The sequence below is a fragment of the Pogona vitticeps genome, chromosome 6, assembly GCF_051106095.1.
Source record: "Pogona vitticeps strain Pit_001003342236 chromosome 6, PviZW2.1, whole genome shotgun sequence".
NCBI classification, from domain to species: domain Eukaryota; kingdom Metazoa; phylum Chordata; class Lepidosauria; order Squamata; family Agamidae; genus Pogona; species Pogona vitticeps.
Genome location: NC_135788.1, coordinates 43,866,605 through 43,886,675, shown reverse-complemented (window position 1 = coordinate 43,886,675; position 20,071 = coordinate 43,866,605). Strand labels below are relative to the sequence as shown.

General features: G+C 39.0%; 1 protein-coding gene across 2 annotated transcripts in view; it reads right to left on the bottom strand.

Moving 5' to 3' along the window:
• Positions 1-225: 225 nt before the first annotated feature.
• Positions 226-20,071, bottom strand: part of LRRC3B (leucine rich repeat containing 3B) — a 71,830-nt gene continuing 51,984 nt past the window's right edge. For both annotated transcript variants that reach the window (XM_020807780.3, XM_020807773.3), the window contains exons 2-3: positions 7,248-7,358; positions 226-1,472 (exon numbers count right to left, since the gene is read on the bottom strand). In XM_020807780.3, the coding sequence (XP_020663439.1) occupies positions 531-1,307 (777 nt within the window). In that variant the 5' untranslated portion in view covers positions 1,308-1,472; positions 7,248-7,358 and the 3' untranslated portion in view covers positions 226-530. The remainder of the gene's footprint in view (positions 1,473-7,247; positions 7,359-20,071) is intronic.

The following is a 20,071-nucleotide window of genomic DNA, read 5'->3' as shown; positions in this document are numbered from 1 at the left end:
ATTCTCACAGGCACAGGAAGCAGACTGTCTCCTCCTTCAGACTGATCATTGTCCATATGTAGGAAGGCAAAGTAAGTGACAACAGAGAAAGTGCAGTTGAATACTCACCAGTTTGTAACACCTGGAGTCCCTGACTGTAGCCCACCCAATACACACTCTCTTGTCCACAGACACACACACACAGTTAAATCACCAGACAACTTTGGGGATCAACAAAACTTGATATTTACATGGTTCAAAGTTAAGCTTTTATTCAGTCTTAAATTAAAAAAATAAATTTCATTATTAAAGATTGGAATGGGTCTAAACTAATGTTTACATATTAGTTTACTTGATTTTAGAATACCACCAGAGAAACAATAAAGGTGTTATCACCCTGAAACAGAAATCTTTGTTAGAAAGTTTGACAGTGGTAGAATTCAGTTTAATTGGAAAAAATCTCATGTCTACAACGAATGTTAGAAGTAAACATCTGGCATCTGTGATAGCCACATCTAATTTCTGTTAAGTCTGTAACTGTATTCAGGGCACTATACGACAGTGCTGATATCATCTGCTTCCTCTGGTTTCTTTTGCCTGCTTGGCAGGGATTTCAAGTACTCAAGGTGCCGGCGTGCATCCTCTTGATTTTGCCGCACATAGTAAACTACATAGGAGATCACCATGGTGAACCAGCCAAACATGGTGACCAGCATGGCATAGTCGGTAGTCCTTTTAGGTATGTTACAGAGGTCAGGATCAGCAGCATTGAGGAACGGCCTCCCAGCATGTTCATCAAACTCTGCAGTCTTACAGATGATACTGTTGGGTGTTTCATGGTTGGATGCCATGCTTCTCAAGACCTGCTGCAGGGTGCAGTCACAGTGCCAAGGATTGTTTGCAATCCGAGCCCTGGCCTTTAGATTGTTAAAAGCATTTTTGTGCACACTTTTAATCCGATTGTCAGACAAGTCCAGCATCTGTAAAGTTTCTGCCACCCCTTTGAAGGAGTGTTCATCAATGAACTCAATAATGTTTTTGGATAAGTTGAGGACTTTTAATTGGTGCAAGTCCTTGAAAATCTCATTGGGGATGGATGTAATCTGATTGGAGTCTAAGTAAAGCAAGACAGTTTCAGGAGGAAGATCTCGGGGTATTTCCTTGAGGTTTGCATTGCTGCAACTGACATTTAAGCCTCCAGAATGGGAACAAAGGCATCCTTTGGGGCACATACTGGCAGAATGAAAACACAGTATCATGAGGACAAAGCTTTGTAAGAGCAGACACATGGAGAGGGAGCGAGTTAACCACAGGTCTACCAAATGCATGCTGGGATGTCAGCATAATCACACAACCACTTCTCATTTACCCAACAGTGGTGGCAAAGGATGTCAGGCACAAAACCACAACTTCATTCACTTCGTTGATGTTACTGGAGATGTGTTAATACATAGATTTCTTCATGGTCAATTTTCTTTTTTAAAAGAACATCACTGGAAAGTAAAACAGACAAATAAATAAATCAACCACTTTCCAGATCAGAAGAGCCAAATTCCAAAAAGATACAGATGCAGTTTACAGTGCAAACTTATATGTGAACATTCAGAAATAGTTCACCCAAACGTAGTTCAGTTGGGCTTGTTTTTAGATGCATAAAATGGAAATTTCAACAGAAAGAGCTGTAACTTTATTTATATACAAGTGGGATCACATTACTACCAATTCCAGCTTCACATTTCTATCTTCACGAGAACAGACGTCATCGTAGTCTAATATCACAATTCTTAAGGGAGACTTTCTTTTCTTAATACAGGTTTTCTAGAACAATAGTAATAAAACTTAATTACTTTCTTCCTTTTATAGTAGAAGACACATTAACAAGATCTACAGTAGGATTCAAGCAGAAGTAACAAATTAGGCAAGCATTTTTGTGGTTAATGACCATGCAACAAAATAATCTGTATCACTTCAAATCCAAATTAAACTATTTTAGAAGGGAAATAATATACTTAATATCAAGGAAAACAAAGGAAAACAAAATATTGTGGGCTTTTACAGCACAAACACAACTCTTAGCATCTAATTCCTTTCCAATTTTAATTTGCTTTAAAACATTTTTGTCTACTTGGATGGAAAAAAGTAGCACAACATTTTGCTATGTGTTTATGGCAGAAGCTCTGGAAATAATATCTCATAACATTATCAATTTTGTTTTAAGTATCTATAGCAATGATGGTGAACCTTTTTGAGCCCGAGTGCTCAAACGGCAACACAAAGCCAAATAATTTATTTCAAAGTGCCAACACTGCAATTAAACCTGAATACTGAGGTTTTAGTTTAAAAGAACAACTCATGTCATTTACACATTTTGTCTGTCTGGTTCTTTATTGATTCCTCCAACTGACAGCTCTTCCAGAAAAAAGTCAAGTGCAAAATGCTACACTGAATTAAATTCACCCTATTTATAAAGATTATTAAGTACACTGAAAATCCTGAACTTGTTTCCTCCAAAGTAAGCTACCCTTAGAAAAGCAGCTATATATAGCAGTGCAAATTTTTATAAGTGTATACCTACATTTTATACACTACATAAAATGTATAAATACATTTCACTTATTTGAAATGTAGTGTTGGAAATGAGATTTTCAGATATCATGACTTATCAGAAAGATAAGTAAAGCAAATTAAGTGTGAACTCTCACTAAAAGCTAAAATAACCAAGGAAAGGGTAGTGTACTACAGTGACATCTTGAGAAGACAAGCTCACTGGAAAAGGCAGCAATGCAGGAAAAAGTGCAATGCAGTAGCAAAATAGGAAGGCTGCACATGAGGTGGACTGACTCAATAAAGAAAGCCACACTCATTTGTTTGTACAGTAAGACCTTTTGTTTGGTGTTGCAGTCAAAGCAGGACCAGGAACAGAGAGACTGGGATTCAGATTTGGGGAATAAACTATGATACTTCTGCCTGCTTTGGGGATGAGAAAATCAGAAATGTGATTGCTACACACTTCAGAAATCTAGTTCTAGGTTTGTTGGTTGTCTTTTACTAGGTGTTTGCTGTTAGTGAGACTCTGCTAAATATTCCAGTTCTGCCCAGTTCAATTTAGAGTCTAAATAGAATCTTGAAATACTGTACTTGCTGTTCTCAGCAAAAATTGCAGAGCTAAATTAAATGCAGTGGAGAGGAACTTTGCAAGGTTCCTTTTTTCATGGTTTTATTTATATTTATTTATATTTAATTTATATACCACCCCATTAGTCCCAAAGCACTATTCTGGGCAGTTTACAGACAATTATAAGCCAGGACAAACAAACTATGGACACTAAAATGTAACAGAAACAGCAATGACAAATCAAAGCTATAAAAGCCAAAGACACCAACAAATTTTCACAATAAAGAGGACCAGATGGGAGGTGCTCAGACAGGGTTGGATTGAAAGGCCTCCCTAAAGAGTATTGTCTTTTAAAGCTCAACCCCCATCTCTGTTGTATGCTTTACTTAGAAAAGCTACTTTTGTTTTCACTTCAACAGTTTGTTTTGCAGAGTATCCCATGACTGGTCACATCTATCATGGCAGCGCTTCTTACTGTTCCCAGTTTGGGGACCCTGGGAATCAAAAACAGAGTCTGGGGACTTTGCTGAAGCCTCAGATGATCGGGATCTAACCAGTATCTTAATGAAGATCACCTAAGGAACCTGACAAATGGCATAACTGAATTCAATTAAAGATAGGTGGAGGAATTGTGAATGTTATACTTAAGCAATGAATGGATTAAGTACTCATACTGTTACTTTGTCCTTTAAAAATCCAGAAAGATTAATGAATAATCATTTATAAAGCCTGTCTTCCTATAAGCACCATTGACTACAAGGGACTTACGCTTATATAAACAGGGATAGCATTGCACTTCAGAAGTGTTACATCACAGGATTGCAGAGCTCCATGCCATAACATACAATGAAGCTCTAATAATATATTTCTGATATATTTCTAGAGTACTATAATTTTTCAAACCTTGACCTATTGCTGCCAAATTAAATGTTCCTTCCTTCCTTCCTTCCTTCCTTCCTTCCTTCCTTCCTTCCTTCCTTCCTTCCTTCCTTCGTATGCTACCCATCTAGCCAGGCTATTTTGGGTGGTTCACAACATAATCAAACAAAAAACGTAACTACAAATATAATATAATATAATATAAATTCAACATATAAAATGTCATAAAATATAATGGCAAATAATCACATAATAAAATATTAGATTTTTAAATATTTCAAATGGTGCAGAGGGCAGAAAAATCTTTTCATCAAAGGCTGTTTTAAGACAAATATGTTTAGGCTTCTTTTTTAAATTTCCCTACTTACCAGAAAAAGACATTGTAGGGCCATATTTTGGATTAAAAATAGAACTATGTGGAAAATGTCTTAAAATTACTTCCACCTCCCACTCTGTCAAACAGAAAGCAATTTGTAAGGCTGGCCAGAAAAAAATCAAGTATGTACCATAATACAATCTTACCAAAATCCTTTACTGGGTACTTTTGAATGCAATGCAATCCACCAATTGGGATTAGCTATTGATGCCTTTTTAATTCTGGTTTTATGAGTCAAGTCTCTCTGTGTCTCACTTTTTCTCTCACACACATACACACACCCAAACACTTTGGAAAGATTTTTGATGGTTTTATGAAAGAGTCAGTTTCTCTCACACACAACCTCCTTCCATCTCTCTCTAAATTTTCAGCAATAATTTGCATCAGTTCAGTATGTCCCTGTTTCCTCTCATTACATTTAAACAAGCTGATGAATCCACCCATCCCTCTCTCACACCTTCCTTCCCACCTTAATTGGAGCTTTCCCTCCTGCTTGCAGTCACCTGTGGCGGAAGCAGTAATTCACAAGCCAGATTGACTACCCCGGGTTGTTCTATAGCAGTAAACAATAAAGCAGCCTTATATTCAATCTCTAAAAGAACTGATCTACAAGTGCTGCAACCAAGGAAGGTTGCAGGGATAGGTGGCTTACAATCATGCAGTTTGAGGTTTGGCTGTGGGGGGTGGATGGCTGTGGGGGGTAGTGCTCCGCCCGCATGCCGAGAGAGAGAGAGAGAGAGAGAGAGAGAGAGAGAGAGAGAGGTCTCCGCGTGCCAGCTGTGGCACGGATGCCATAGGTTCGCTATCACTGATCTATAGCAACAAAATAAAACATAAAGGATGGAATGTACTATTGTACAAATAAAATAAAATAGAAAGCTCTCTATGTTATACCACCAAAGAAAATCTAGTATTCCAATAGTTTTTCCTCAGTAAACTTCAAACAGAGGAGCAGACTATGAATACTAATGTACAAAATTCCACAACATAGTTTCTTTTAAAAAAATTAAATTATGAACTACAAGCCATGTGGTCTAAAGTTTATTTATCTTAATATTTTCTTTCATTTAGAAGTGAAGAGCTTGCACATCTTCCAAGTTATATTTATACATAAATGAATCTGAACATAAAAAAAGGTTAATGCCAATTAAATTCTCATAATGTGACACTGCACAGAAAAAGAATGAAATTTCACTCATCTTCACTTTTAGTTTCTGGATTTGGGAAGAATTTGCACATGTTTTAAACTATGTTATAAAGCCTCTACCTGGGTATCCTAACCCAGCCATAGATACTCCTGGCATCTCACAACAGTTCAGTCTTAGTTTCTGATCTATAAAATGGGAGAAACAGGGATCCACCTTAAAGGGCAGCCATACATCTAAAATGGACACAACACCATGCATGCTGAGAGTGTTGTGATGTTACTGAGCTACCAATTAGTACATTCTTATACATTAGTACTACCTCCAGAAATGAAGTTGTACCTAATACGTTTTTTACTTTTGATTTTCACATATCAGCTACAATATAAGAAAACAACTGACCCAAGAGCTAATCAATGTGGTCTAAATAACCATCTGAATTAAATGAACTTTTGTTCTGCTCCATATACTGTATCAAAATAAGTATTATTTTAAACACATGATAGAGGAGCATGATAGAGGAGCATCACAGACATGGTACATCTCAGTTCAGATCAGTGATTAAACTCCCTGACTGGTTACGGGAAATTCATTATAGCTTTTTTGCCAACCTAATAGGGTTTCAACCTGTACTGGATGGGGTTACACTCCCCCTGAAAAGTCGGATCCACAATCTGGATTGAACCCTGAATTTGGATTCACACGTTTCACTGTTGGCTAGGAGAGCATTTGCACAATTAAAACTTGTGTGCCAGTTGCACCCATTATTTAAGATGTCTGGTTTGGCCACAGTGACACATGCCTTAGTTACATCCCACTTGGACAACTGCAACATGCTCTTTGTGGAGCTGGCCTTTGAAGACTATACAGAGATTTCAGCTGGTTCAAAATGTTGAAGCCAAATTGCTGACTTGTGCTGGTTACAGGGAGTATGTAACTCCCTCATTACAACAGCTTCACTGACTGTTTCCGGGCCCAATTGAAAATGCTAGTTATTACATATAAAATTGTAAACAGCTTGGGTCCAGGCTATTTGAAGAATTGTATCATGAGCCTTCTAGGCTTTTAAGATGTTCTTAGGAAGTCCTTCTCTCAGGTCTACCACCTTCCCAAGTTCACATTGTGGATATGAGAGAAGGCCTTCTCCGTGGCTGCTCCCAGGCTTTGGAATACACTGCCCCTCAAAACGCCAGGTTGCCCCCTCCCCCTTTCCTTGCCAAGCAAAGATCTTCCTCTTCAGGCAGGCCTTTAATCACTAATTTAACTCAGGAATGCTGGTTTTTAACTTGCGGTTTTAAATGTTTTTCAATTTTTTATGCTTGACTGTGCATTTAATTGTTTTTAAATATGATGTTTATATAGTGTTTTTAAATGTCTTATTTTACCCACTGTAAGCCACCCTGAGTCCTTTATGGGGAGAAAGGTGGCGTATAACTAACTATCTAACTAACTAACTAACTAACTAACTAACTAACTAACTAACTAACTAACCAACCAACCAACCAACCAACCAACCAACCAACCAACCAACCAACCAACCAACCAACCAACCAACCAACCAACCAACCAACTAGTAACCACCATTATACTAATACTAAGTCAAAATACCCCAACTGACTTAATCACACAGTTGCAGACAGTAAAGCTGGGGAGCCATTTTAGTTGCTTTTATAGAGTGTAGGAATATATTGATAAGGGTGGCGTTTTGGTTTCTTATTACTGATGACTATAGTTCTTTAGTGCTTCTACTCACAAGACAGCAGCGTGAGTCTCCTCACTGGATGTTCCCTTTTTCTCTCGAGGTAGAAAGATATTTTGCTGAATGAATCACATGGTGCCATCTCATATCCTGTGAGCAAGAGGTCTTTGGGACAAAAAGAAAAGAAAAGAATTGTTGATAAGTTTGTACAAAACTGATCCTGCAACACTCTCTGTTGTTCCTTTTAGACTCTGGAATGTAACATAAGAATTAGACAAAACAATTATTTAAAAAATGAGGGGAAATCCAAATAACTATACTTCAGCAAACTGGATGCAGAATTAGGTTTCCCCCTCTTTCTTATAATGTGGACATGTATTTTTTTTGTTCTGTGCGGTATAAAATCACCTGTTTTATATAATTATTAAACCTTCAGAAAAAATGTTCTAAGCTAAATCCTGGTAAAGGTCTTATATACATTGGATAAGTTGGATAAGTCAGAAGTATTTTTGTTTGTCAAGCTCTTTTTAAACTTACATACAAATATAAAGACAGTCATCAGTTCTTCACCTCTGAGACAGGAAATGTAAATAAAATATTGGCACACTGAGTTCAGTGTCTAAAAATCTGTATTCATAAAATGCATTTGCATTATGAGAAACAAGCATGGGTATATTTGCACAATTAGCTGTCATTTATGAGCAACATTTGTCTTTCTTCCTGAAGTTTTTTTTAAACATATATTAGTCGACTACATATACATGTATAAATATGACGTGAAACATGTCCAAAGGAGTTCAACAGATCCTACTGAATGTATTGGTCCACAGCTTAAAATGCCAACAAAATCCAAAAGATAATAAAGTCACTATTCCCATTGTCACTGCACAGAGACAACCAATTATAATTCAGGGGAAAATAGTCCAATCAGAGGAAAGCACCTTACCCCAAGCCAGTCAGACTATGGGCCACCAGTGGAAAACATTACTATTTTATTCTTACACATATATCATATATGGATAGCTCAGTAAGGTAAGTATCTGGCAGTGGAGCCAGAGGTTGGGAATTTGATTCCCTTGTGTATTACCCAGAAAAGACACCCTGCATAACCTTGGGCTGCAGTCTGAGAACTTTCCAAAAGATGGTAATGGTAAAGTGCTTTTGAGTACAGTGGTGCCCTGACCTACGAACAATTTGACTTACAAACAGCTCTGGACGCTAAATATTGCTTTGAGTTACGAACAGAGCTTTGACTTATGAATAAAAAAAATCTTTCCTGCCCTTTTTTGACCTATGTTCATCTTAGGTCGAAAGAAGAAAAAAGGAAAAAAATTCTCCCCCTAGTGGTAGAGTACGGATTAACCGGCTTAGCACTAGTTCCTATGGGAACTAATGCTTTGACGTACGAACAGTGCCTTGACATAAGGACAAACAACAGCTGGAATGGATTAATCGGTTTTCAGTGCACTTGTTGGTACACAATAATTATCATTATATACCATACACAGATGGCTATTAGTACTACTGCTCTCCCTGGGGAAAACATTATTCTATAGTAATTTCATGTCTGAAAAATATAATAGTAATAGAATTATTATGTTAGGACAGTCGAAGAGGTAAAATAAAATACTTCATTTTATTATGTAGCATCAAAAAAGGTGACAAGAATTAAGACATTCTACAGAAATTAAGACTATAAACTATGGAGGCAAAATTGACAGATCATGCTCTTAAAGGAAACAACAGTTCTAGATCTGAAATGCTTTTTAGCAAAACTGCACTAAAGAAAATCTTCTAAACACATGGAATGTTACTATGTATTGTAACAGCTGGAACACCAATGACATAGTGCAAGTGTAACGTAAAACTTTTTGAAGCATGAAGAAAAAGCACATGAAAACTGAAATAGCAGCAAGCACAAAGTAGGATGTGAAAGTTTAAGTCCCTACAATATTCCCTTTGAAATGTAACTTAGAAGTACACAGATAGAAGATTCTGGCCACTCTAAGAGATTTAATATGCGAAACAGTTGTGGAACACAAGAAAGGCAATTCCTGCTTTAGCACACAAATCTCTAATAGAGTTAAGGAACTGAACATCTAGTAACAATCACTAAGATACGATTAAGGTGAGCACCCTCCTAGGAAGGAAATTGCAAAACGAACAACTCCAGAAGGGAAGACATAATTTCAGAAGGGAACAATAAATGAATGGCTATGGTCCCCAATCACCAGTTAGAAAACATCTAATAGGCTCCATCACACATTTACAAGTTGCAGAGAGACTAGTCTAAAACACCAAAATAGAGGTTTCAGGGGAAAGCATGCCCCAAATTCATTTATTTAATTTTTAAGGATACAGTCCATTGTATTCTGGGGATGCTTTTCAGCATTCTGAAAAACTGTAAATATATGTGCGGATTTAAAGCATTATTTCCAAAGCCAAATAAAAACACCATGAGATGCTTTAAGACAGATTTAGTTTTAGTTACCATAAATTGGGATTTCTGGAATTAAGAAGAATGAATAGGACAATTAACAACTTAAACTAATGCACTCAGCCTGTATAGCAAAAATACCCATGTACCATGTTTATGCCTAAAGGATGATGGATTCTGCAGATCAATCTCACTAAGGTCACTGCTAGGGTTGGATGACATTTAACTCCTGGGTTCTTGTGAAATCAAATACACAAGCGTGGCACTGGCCTATAAATGATCAATATAGACATTACTATCCACAGAAAGAGACTGAAATGAAGCTTGATTTTGAATCTGTAAAACAGATCTGATGCTTGTTTGCATAATTAAGAATACCAGTAAGTTTTCACCAACCAAAAATATCAAATGTTTGAGGATTTTAATATGTTGCTTCCCTTTCTGAACATATCCGGTACACACAATTAAACCATACAGGACACCCACGATGTATAAATGTTACTACCAAAATTAATACATATTAAGGAGAATCCTCACCTTTACCTCTGTGTATTTTTCAAGAAATCTTTATGCAATTTAATTTTTTTTAAATTGCATAACCTGAGACTCCTTGCCCACAAGATGATGTTACAGTGGTACCTCAACTTACGACCGTCCCTGCTTACGACCACTTCGAGTTACGACCAGCTCCGGCCGCAAAATTTTGCTTCAACTTGCGGCCGGAGCTTCCACTTACGACCAGGAAAAGGCAGGGAGGGAAAGGTGGGAAATTCAAATAGCTAACCATTGGTGGCGAATAGGCTGCTTCTTTGTAGCTCTTTCGCCCCAACGGTTAGAGAGCAGGGGTCAGGGAAATTTTTTTAACTGTAACTTTTAACTTTAATTTTTACCGGGAAAGGGAAGCAGTGGCAGGGACAGGTGTAGGCGTCCCTCAGTCCTCCTCGCCGCCCTCCGCGGGGCCACTGCCACCGCTGCTGCTGGCTCCTGGTCCTCGGCACCGGGGCAAAGGGGGCCCTGATCCCGGAGGAAGGGTCCCATGCCGCCGCCTCCAGGATCAGGGCCCCCTCTGCCCCCGTGCTGAGGACTGGGAGCCACCAACGGCCCCGCGGAGGGTGGCGAGGTGCCCCAAAGAGCAGCCACCAGAGCCGGGCTGCCATTGTGGCCACACCTGCACCTCCGGCCGCTCACCCCGGCCTTGCCCTTTGCCATGGTTGGCCTCGCCGCCTCCTCCTCCTCAGTGGCAGCCCGGGAGTAGACGCCATCGGAGGAGGCTTGGGACTGCCTGGTAAGGTAAGGTGCTGTTTTTTTCTTTTTAAAAAACTCTTCTGTGTGGGTTTTGGATGGGGGGGTTATGTTTCTGTGAGGGTTTTTTTTGCAGTCCCAGTGTGGGGCTTGCTCTGTTTATTTTGGGGTTGGTTTTTTTCCCCAGCCCTATGGGACTTGCACTCTTTTATTTTTAGGGGATTTTTTTGTGTGTGGTCGGAACGGATTAATCACATTTCCATGCATTCCTATGGGAATGCATGCTTCAACATACAACCATTTTGACTTATATTCCATCTTTTGGAATGGATTATGGTCGTAAGTCAAGGCACCACTGTATTTCCTTTGCATCTTGTTTACCTTATACTGCACTCACTTTTCCAGACACAAAACAATGCACATGCTGTTTTCCATATGACTGTGTAGCTCAAGATAACAATTAAGAGACAGATAATTTTTATCTTGTGCTGGCAAAGCAAATGAACATTCTGTAAGACAATTCTAAAAATTGAGGCAGCTTAAACAAAGGAGTGTAACTTTTAAACTGGGCTTCAGATCACCACCAAATTTTGCAGTCTGCTCTTGCTTGTGCCAAATTTGGAGGATCTTTGGCAAAGCGTTTTAGAGTTATGATTTTTTTAAAAGTAGAACTGTTTACTCCCTGTTTAGAAATAAGTGGCCCGATAGGACCCCAGATTTAAAATAGCTCATATAAATCGAAAAAACAAATCTTGTTGGTCAGCTGAAAAGTCTAAGGACTGTTCAATGCATGTAGCTTAAAGTTTCACGCAAATATACTCAATTAAATGTTTTCGTGTAATCTTTCATCTCCTGAAAGAGAGTGTAGGCTCTAAAATGAAATTGACACTATTTCCCCTTCTGATTCTTCCATTATAGTTATAACTGATGCTGTAGTTGGAATCTGTAAATAATTCTTAAAAATCTCAACATCATATCAATTTGTAAACAAAGGAAATTTACAAATGTTGAAAAACAAATTATAAAAGTAACTAGATTTTTGATCACAGGCAGTTTATAAGACCAAAGGGAGTCTCCTGTAAAGCCGGGTAGCAAGTGAGCATTTTGCTCCATCTACCACCTTATCCATACACTCAAATAAAAACAAAACTAACCAACAGGACGCACTAGATACAACCATGATTAGTGGGTTTCATTTTTTGCTTGACTTCAGTTAACATCTGGAATATTTTCTACATCTGAGAGCTTCCTAAAGCAGAAGCATATTAAAATATAATCACTGATGGATCAAAATGTTTTCTCTGTCAGGTAGAGAACAATTTTTTTCAATGTGCTGAGTGGAACATGCTGAACCTGGGTAAATTAGCTTCATTTAAATATTTAATGGAGGATAAATGTACAGTACTTTAATAACAATTCTACTAATCTACCTCCATCTTTTGCATGCTAAAGCACAAGTCATGAACATGAAACCCCTAATCTAACCTCTGCTGGATGGAAGGTGGAGTACCACAGGACATGAAGGATGCAAACATCGTCACATTGTACAAGAACAAAGGAGACAGGGGTGACTGCAATAACTACCGTGGCATCTCTCTTCTTAGCGGTGTACGGAAGCTGCTTGCCCGTGTTGTGCTGAAGAGGCTCCAGGTGCTTGCAGACAGAGTTTATCCAGAATCACAGTGTGGATTTCGAGCTAATAGATCCACCACTGACATAGTATTCTCCCTCAGACAGTTGCAGGAGAAATGCAGGGAACAAACATCATCAGATCCTTCCATGAGGGAATGAAAGGCACTGTAGTTTTTGATGGCTCAACATCAGATCCCATGGATATCCGAAGCAGAGTGAAACAGGCTGTGTCCTCGCACCAACCCTTTTTGGGATCTTTTTTGCTGTCATGCTGACGTACGCCTTTGGAACTGCAACAGAAGGTGTCTATCTCCGGACTAGATCAGACGGAAAGCTCTTTAATCTCTCTAGATTGAGAGCAAGGAGCAAAGTCCAACTGAAATGCATACGGGACCTCCTCTTCGCAGATGATGCAGCCATTGTTGCCCACTCTGCTGAAGACCTCCAACAACTCATGAATTGTTTCAGCAAGGCCTGCCAAGACTTTGGACTAACAATCAGCCTGAAGAAAACACAAGTCATGGGCCAGGGTGTGGATTCACCTCTCTCTATCACCATCTCCACACAAGAATTGGAAGTTGTTCATGACTTTGTGTACCTTGGCTCAACCATCTCTGACACACTCTCTCTAGATGTCGAGCTGGATAAACGCGTTGGCAAAGCAGCTACCATGTTCTCTGCTCACAAAGACAGTATGGCTCAATAAGAAGCTGATGACACATATCAAGATCCAGGTCTATAGAGCCTGTGTCCTGAGCACACTCCTGTACTGCAGTGAGTCCTGGACCCTTCATGCACGGCAGTAGAGGAAGGTGAACACCTTCCATATGCGTTGCTTCCGACAGATTTTTGGCATCACCTGGCAGGACAAAGTTCCAAATACAGCGGTGCCTTGCTTAACAACGATAATCTGTCCCAGGAAAATTGCCTTTACGCGAAAACATCATAAAGTGAAATAAAAAACCCCACTGAAACCCATTCAATGCATTCCAATGGGGTAAAAACTCACCGTCCAGCGAAGATCCTCCATACGGTGGCCATTTTTGGTGCCTGTATAGCGAGGAATCCATCCCTAAACACAGTGGGGAGCCATTTCAATTACCCAGTGACCATTTTGAAACCACTGATCAGCTATTAGAAAAACATCATTTTGCAAGGAATCGGTTCCCGAAGCATGGAACTGATCATCGCAAAGCGAAATCCCCCCATTTAGACTATCGTCTTGCGATCGCAAAAAGATCGTTGTAAAGCGGATTTGTCGTAATGCAGGGCAATCGTAAAGCGAGGCACCACTGTAGAGTAGTCCTAGACTAAGTTGGAATTTTCAGCATGTATACATTACTGAAACAGCAACATCTACGTTGGCTTTGGCACATCATGAGAATGGCTGATGGTTGGATTCCAAAGGATTTCCTGTATGGAGAATTAGTGCAGGGAAACTGCCCTAGAGGGAGACCACAGCTGCGATACAAGGACATCTGCAAGTGGGATCTGAAGGCCTTACGAATGGACCTCAACAGATGGAAAACCCTGACATCTGAGCGTTCAGCCTGGAGGCAGGCATTGCATCATGGCCTCTCTTAATTTGAAGAGACCGTTGTCCAGCAGGCCGAGGCAAAGAGGAAGTCACAAAAGCAGCAAAATCAGGGAGCTGGACAGGGGACAGATTGGATTTGTCTTCAGTGTGGAAGGGATTGTCACTCTCGAATTGGCCTCCTCAGCCACACTAGACGCTGTTCCAAATCCTCCATACAGAGCACATTATCATAGTCTTTCGAGACTGAAGGATGCCTAACTAACTAAAAATCAATTAAGATCTGAACAGAATAATTTTGTACCTTTAGAGTGAATCCCACTAGGTCTATTCAGTTGTTATGTTTTATGCAGCATGATGAAGTACAAAGACATCTGAATGGTTCCTCACAGGGAAAATCTATGGAGGAGGGTACTGTAATTGGAGAACTGATGAAGGGAGAACGGTGACATTTCCCATCTTCCAGTATGTTGTGGCTTATACCCAATGTGATGCTTGAGGGAAAAGTTCAAAAGCTGGCATTGGTCTGCCAGGGGTTGCATGTTTCACTAACAAAACAACAGTGCATGCAACATGTATAGCAATGAAGCCCAAACAAGTTGTGAAACCACTTGTGCAGTGCCATGCACCTCCTTATATGTAGTTTTCAAATGCCAGAGTTCTCTTTCACAGGTACAATTGACAGCACCAACACTATCATGCTACAGCAACCCAAAGTAGGATGCTTCAGAAAAGTCTTACCACTTGCTCAGAGGCTGGAGAAATTATTTCTTCGGATTAGAGTTTCCAGAATCCCCTAATCCAGTGGTGATATTGACTGGAGGATTCTAGAATTGTAATGAAAAGAGGCAGTTTTTCCAGCTTCTGCTCTTTGGTCCACTGAGTGCATAATCTGACAATTTTTATGGTGCTTTGGGTGGGATACAAGGACTTGGTAGTGTCTCTGTTTGGAGTAGCCCTTTGTAAAGTGCTAAGTGTCATCAACAGCTAATAAATGACCACAACACCTTGAAGGACAAAATATTAATGAAATAAGGGAAACATTTTTTTTAAGTGAGCAGCAGATTAGGTAAAAAAAAAGGAGTTCAAAAGATCACTGATTCAATGAATAATTGAGATGTCACCATTAATCAGTAGTTTTCAAGTTATGCAGCATAGTCATTATCTAATGAAACAACTCATGATATATAGTACCAAAATCAAGAGACACAATTAAGAGGGAAATCTCTGGAGTTAAGAGATTTCCTTAATAAAATTTCTCTAAATTCGGCTTCAGTTAGAAATGTTTATTCCAACTTCTGAAAAACCTTACATTAGGGAAAGAGTTAATGACCTCACACAATGAACTGTTAACTCCAGGCAATTATGTAATTATAAAGTGGTAAGGAGAACCTACATGAACATAATTTTAAAGCTATAATTATGCTTTGATTACACCATTACTGCATAGATTGGCTCTGTATTACAGATTAAAGAGTCACTTAATTATACTGTGTGTAGAAATGAATCAGCACTTTCTGATTGATAGGTTCATTTCATGTTAAAAAAGCCTTATACTTTGCTTCTCCAGCTTTCAAGTCATAAATTCTTCTATAAATACTACTTTATAATTGATTGGGTGGGTAAATCTTCACACACACAACTTTTAATCCATAGAGCAAGAGAGAATGAGAAAGCAAGTTTCCACTTTCATTCATCATTTTTATACTTGAAAATTCTGATTAAACTAAAACATATTGTGCATGGTTTTCATACAGAAAACAGTCACTAAAACAAACAGCTGTGAAGTAAAGCATTCAAGGGTCCTCCCTTAACAGAATCATATACAGATTTTTCTAAAAAGTTCAAAAATTAAAAATGTGCCCTTCAATTTCTAAAAGATCCATATTTTCAGTTTCTCCTTCTGTCCTATTCTTCTATTTTGCATTGTAAATTCAATAAACATGGCTTCAGATAGCACATATAAAAGTCTCTAGCTCAGACTGGACGGTCTCATGGAATACAGTGGTGCCTCGATTTACGACCATAATCCGTTACAGAAGATGGACGTAATGCGAAATGATCGTAAGTCAAAGCACCATTTCCCATTGAAATGCATGGAAATGCAATTAATTCGTTCCGGAAGGGAAAAAAAATACCCCCAAAATAAAATAAAAATAAAACACTGCAAAGCCCCATAAAAATGTGCTGGGCCTGCAAAAAACAAAACAAAAAAATAAACCAGAGAGCAAGCCCCGAAGGAGCTTGGGCTTAAAAAAAATGAAAACAAAGCAAAAACAAACCAAAAATAAACCATGGAGCAAGCCCATAAGATGCTGGGGCTGCAAAAAACAACAACAACAACAAAACACAAACAAACAAAACAAAACCAAAAAACAAAACAACACAGAAACACAACCCCCAGCCCAAACCCACCTCGCAAAACCCACCCAGAACATGCACTTTTTAAAAAGCAGAAAGCAGCACCTTATCTTACCAGGCAGTCCGAAGCCTCCTTGCAAACGCACACACTCTCACTCAGAAGCAGAAGCCAGGCAGTCCCAAGCCTCCTCCGATCGCACACTCTCTAACTGCTGGGGTAAAAGAGCTACAAAGAAGCAGCCTCTTCACCACCAACAGTTAGCAATTTGAATTTCCCACCTTTGACCCCCTGCTTTTTTGTGTTCATTCCTGGAAGCTCCGGCCGCAAGTTGAAGCAAAATTTTGCGACTGGAGCTGGTCGTAACTCAAAATGGTACTAAGTTGGGACGTTCGTAAGTCGAGGCACCACTGTAACTAATACGTAGGGGGTGGGGATGTAACCATGCTAAATGGTACTACCTGGTCTTCACACTCCTTGTCTAAACCTCCATGGATGTTATAAAAAATGGGTGTTTAGTGACGTCTCTGCATAAGCAGTCCCTCCTCATGAAATTCTGTGCAAGTGGAGTTCTCACTTGGTTAGTTTACATGCAGTCAGAGTAGAGGCTCATTTAATTAGGGGTTACAAGCACATTTCCCCAAATCCTTCTTTGTGTGTAATCAATGGTCCATGCAGAAGTCTAGGTGTGCATCATGATAGCCAGCCCTCACCAGAAGAATGAAAAATGCAGGCAGAGAAGGCCATTCAAAACTGCAGATTTTCCTTCTAACAATTTCTTGTATTTTCAGCCCGAACTTGGCTCTGTAGTTTACTTCCACAGACAATGTTATTCTATGAGTAAATTCAAGGCATACTCTTATATTTCTGATGATTTGGCCTTCCCCCCTTCCTTTTCTCTTTCTTTCTTTCTTTCTTTCTTTCTTTCTTATAAAATCCAGTTGAAACTGCATTTATTTATAATGTGATTCTCCATTTGTCATATTATGTCTAAGAGATTGGGATATGTGACTTTTTTCCTCTTTGGTCAGGGTAGGCAACTTGCAACCCCCTGCGAGCAATTGTATCACTCTTTTAGAAAGCTATATTAGGTACCGTATTTTTCGCTCCATAAGATGCACCTCTCCATAAAACGCACCAGATTTTTAGGAGAAGAAAACAGGAAAAATAATCTGTTTTCTTCGCTCCATAAGACGCACAGACTTTCCACCACCCCTGTTTTGTGGAGAAAAGGTGCGTCTTATAGAGCGAAAAATACGGTATATTTGTCTTTTAAGGGAGATAATTAGCCCACTTTGAGCTTTGACTCCTGCCAGCTGTGCTACTAGCCACACATACTGCTACCATGTGACCCCTAACAGATTAAGGACACTAGAAAAATAAAGTTTATCATCTCTTTTCTAGACAATACCGTGTTTCCCTGACAATAAGAGAGGGGCTTGTATTACTTTTTGCTCCAAAAAAACACATTAGAGCTTCTTTTCAGGGGATTTTTTTTTCATATACAACAATCTACATTTATTCAGATACAGTCATGTCATCTTCTGGTTGCTGCACAATGGTGGAGGGCAGGGTTTCACTTAACTTGGGCTTATTTTGGGGGGTAGGGCTTATATTACGAGCATCCTGAAAAATCATACTAGGGCTTATTTTCAGGTTAGGTCTTATTTCTGGGGAAACAGGGTGTCAACTTCCTTTTCTTTATTGATCATCTTCAGGACCACCTAATGCTCTCACTGAACAGCTTACTTTAGAGTATAAACACAAGGTAGTGGGAGGAGGGAATGCAGCTATCTCTGAAAGTAAACTGGATGAGGCAGAGGAAAGGTGAGGTGTTTCCTTTGGCTTTTATAAACAGATTGGAATAAAGTCAGAAATAACAACAGCAATCTTAAAATTGTAGAGCTATCCGGCAGTTCTAAGTTTTACCAAAGTCTGCAGTGACTATTGGACAACATTTTTATATATACCATTTCCATGAAAATAAGACCTAACCTGAGAATATGCCATAGTATGATTTTTCAGGATGCTCGTAATATAAGCCCTACCCCAAAAATAAGCCCTAGCTAAGTGAAACCCCACCACCATTGTGCAGCATTGTGCAGCAACCAGAAGATGACATGACTGTAAAATAAAACATCCCCTGCAAATAAGCTCTAATGCGTTTTTTGGAGCAAAAATTAATATAACCCTGTCTTATTTTCAGGGCTACACGGTATACATATATGCATACAGACATGCACACACGCACGCACACAAAAGCAAGCCTAGAGAAGTAATAAGGTAGAACTCAACAATTTAGCACCTGCTAGCCTGCCCTAATTAGCACATGGTTTATGCAGTGAGAGTGTTTGGAGAGAATGAATGAGATGCACATACCAGTAATTTAGAACAGGAAACACTGAAGAAAGCACCACTGTAATTAGGCTAAGGAAGATCTGTTGATAATAAAGTCACTGAGGTGGAAAAGACATAAACACCAGACAGAAATATTCAGCAAGGAACACATTAGTACACAGTACCTACGAAAGCTGGCTCACTGTGGCAGCACAAATCATTCAAGAAAGATGGCTCCATCAGCCTCCTGAGGCTCCCTTGCCAAGAGGGAATTCAGGGTAACATAAGAGGGAAAATTAAATTGGGTCTGCTCTTAAAAGAAAGGCCAAAATAGGATGGATGTTGCACTGGCATCATTGCCTCCAAATATCATGACTCGGGGGACTTAGTAATTTGTTAGGCGTCTTGCATGTGCACAGCTGGCACATATTCAAGCAAGGATATGATCCTAAGTATTCCAAGAAATAGGAGTAAAACTCGTCGAATACATTGGAACATATTTCTATGGGATTCCACTGTATAAATGCCCATTTACATAGAATGTTAGTCTACTGTTATATATTGGTTTCAGACAAAGAATAAAAGCAGAACACTCATAAACAGCTTTGTTCAATTATATGGATATCTGCACACATGACAGCCACTTGCAAGTAATTTTTCATCATACAATTGGAACCAGAGGTGCTCTCAGAAGCAGTCGTCATAGAACTAATAGCGAACAGGCTTTGTACAGCTATCCTGCCCATCACCACCACCCCGACTTCTGGTGGTTGGAAAAAAGAAAAGCAAATCAGTGGGAAACTCTGAGAGAAACACACACAAAAACAAACACATATATTTCTAAGAAATTTATTAGTCATAACATGTTAGGAAAGAACAAGGTGAAAGGCAGAGTTATTACCTGTTTCATTTAGGTGAATTGTACATTTGATGTATATTAAAACTCAAGAATGTTCAATAAAGTGTCAAGAATTATTTGATGATGCCTTTCCACAAGAACCCAAATGTGCCACTGGCTGGTTTCATTGTACTGTTTTTCTGTTTCTAAATGTTATAAAAGTCTAAGATGTATTTATAAAGTTCTCTAAGATTTATCTTGTCATGCTACTTTTTCAGTTAATGTAATGTTCCAAGCACTGTTGTGCTAATATTTTTCGGGGGTGGGGTAGAAGCATCTTAAAATCATTCAGGCTTTAATCCCACCCAAACCTATGAGACAAGGCAATCATTCCACAACTAACTTTAGTGTCACTAAATGGGAGGAATTAAAGCATGACTAATGTAGCCTGAATTCAATCTACATAGTTTAAGGGTATTGTTTGTCTAAAGATACACAA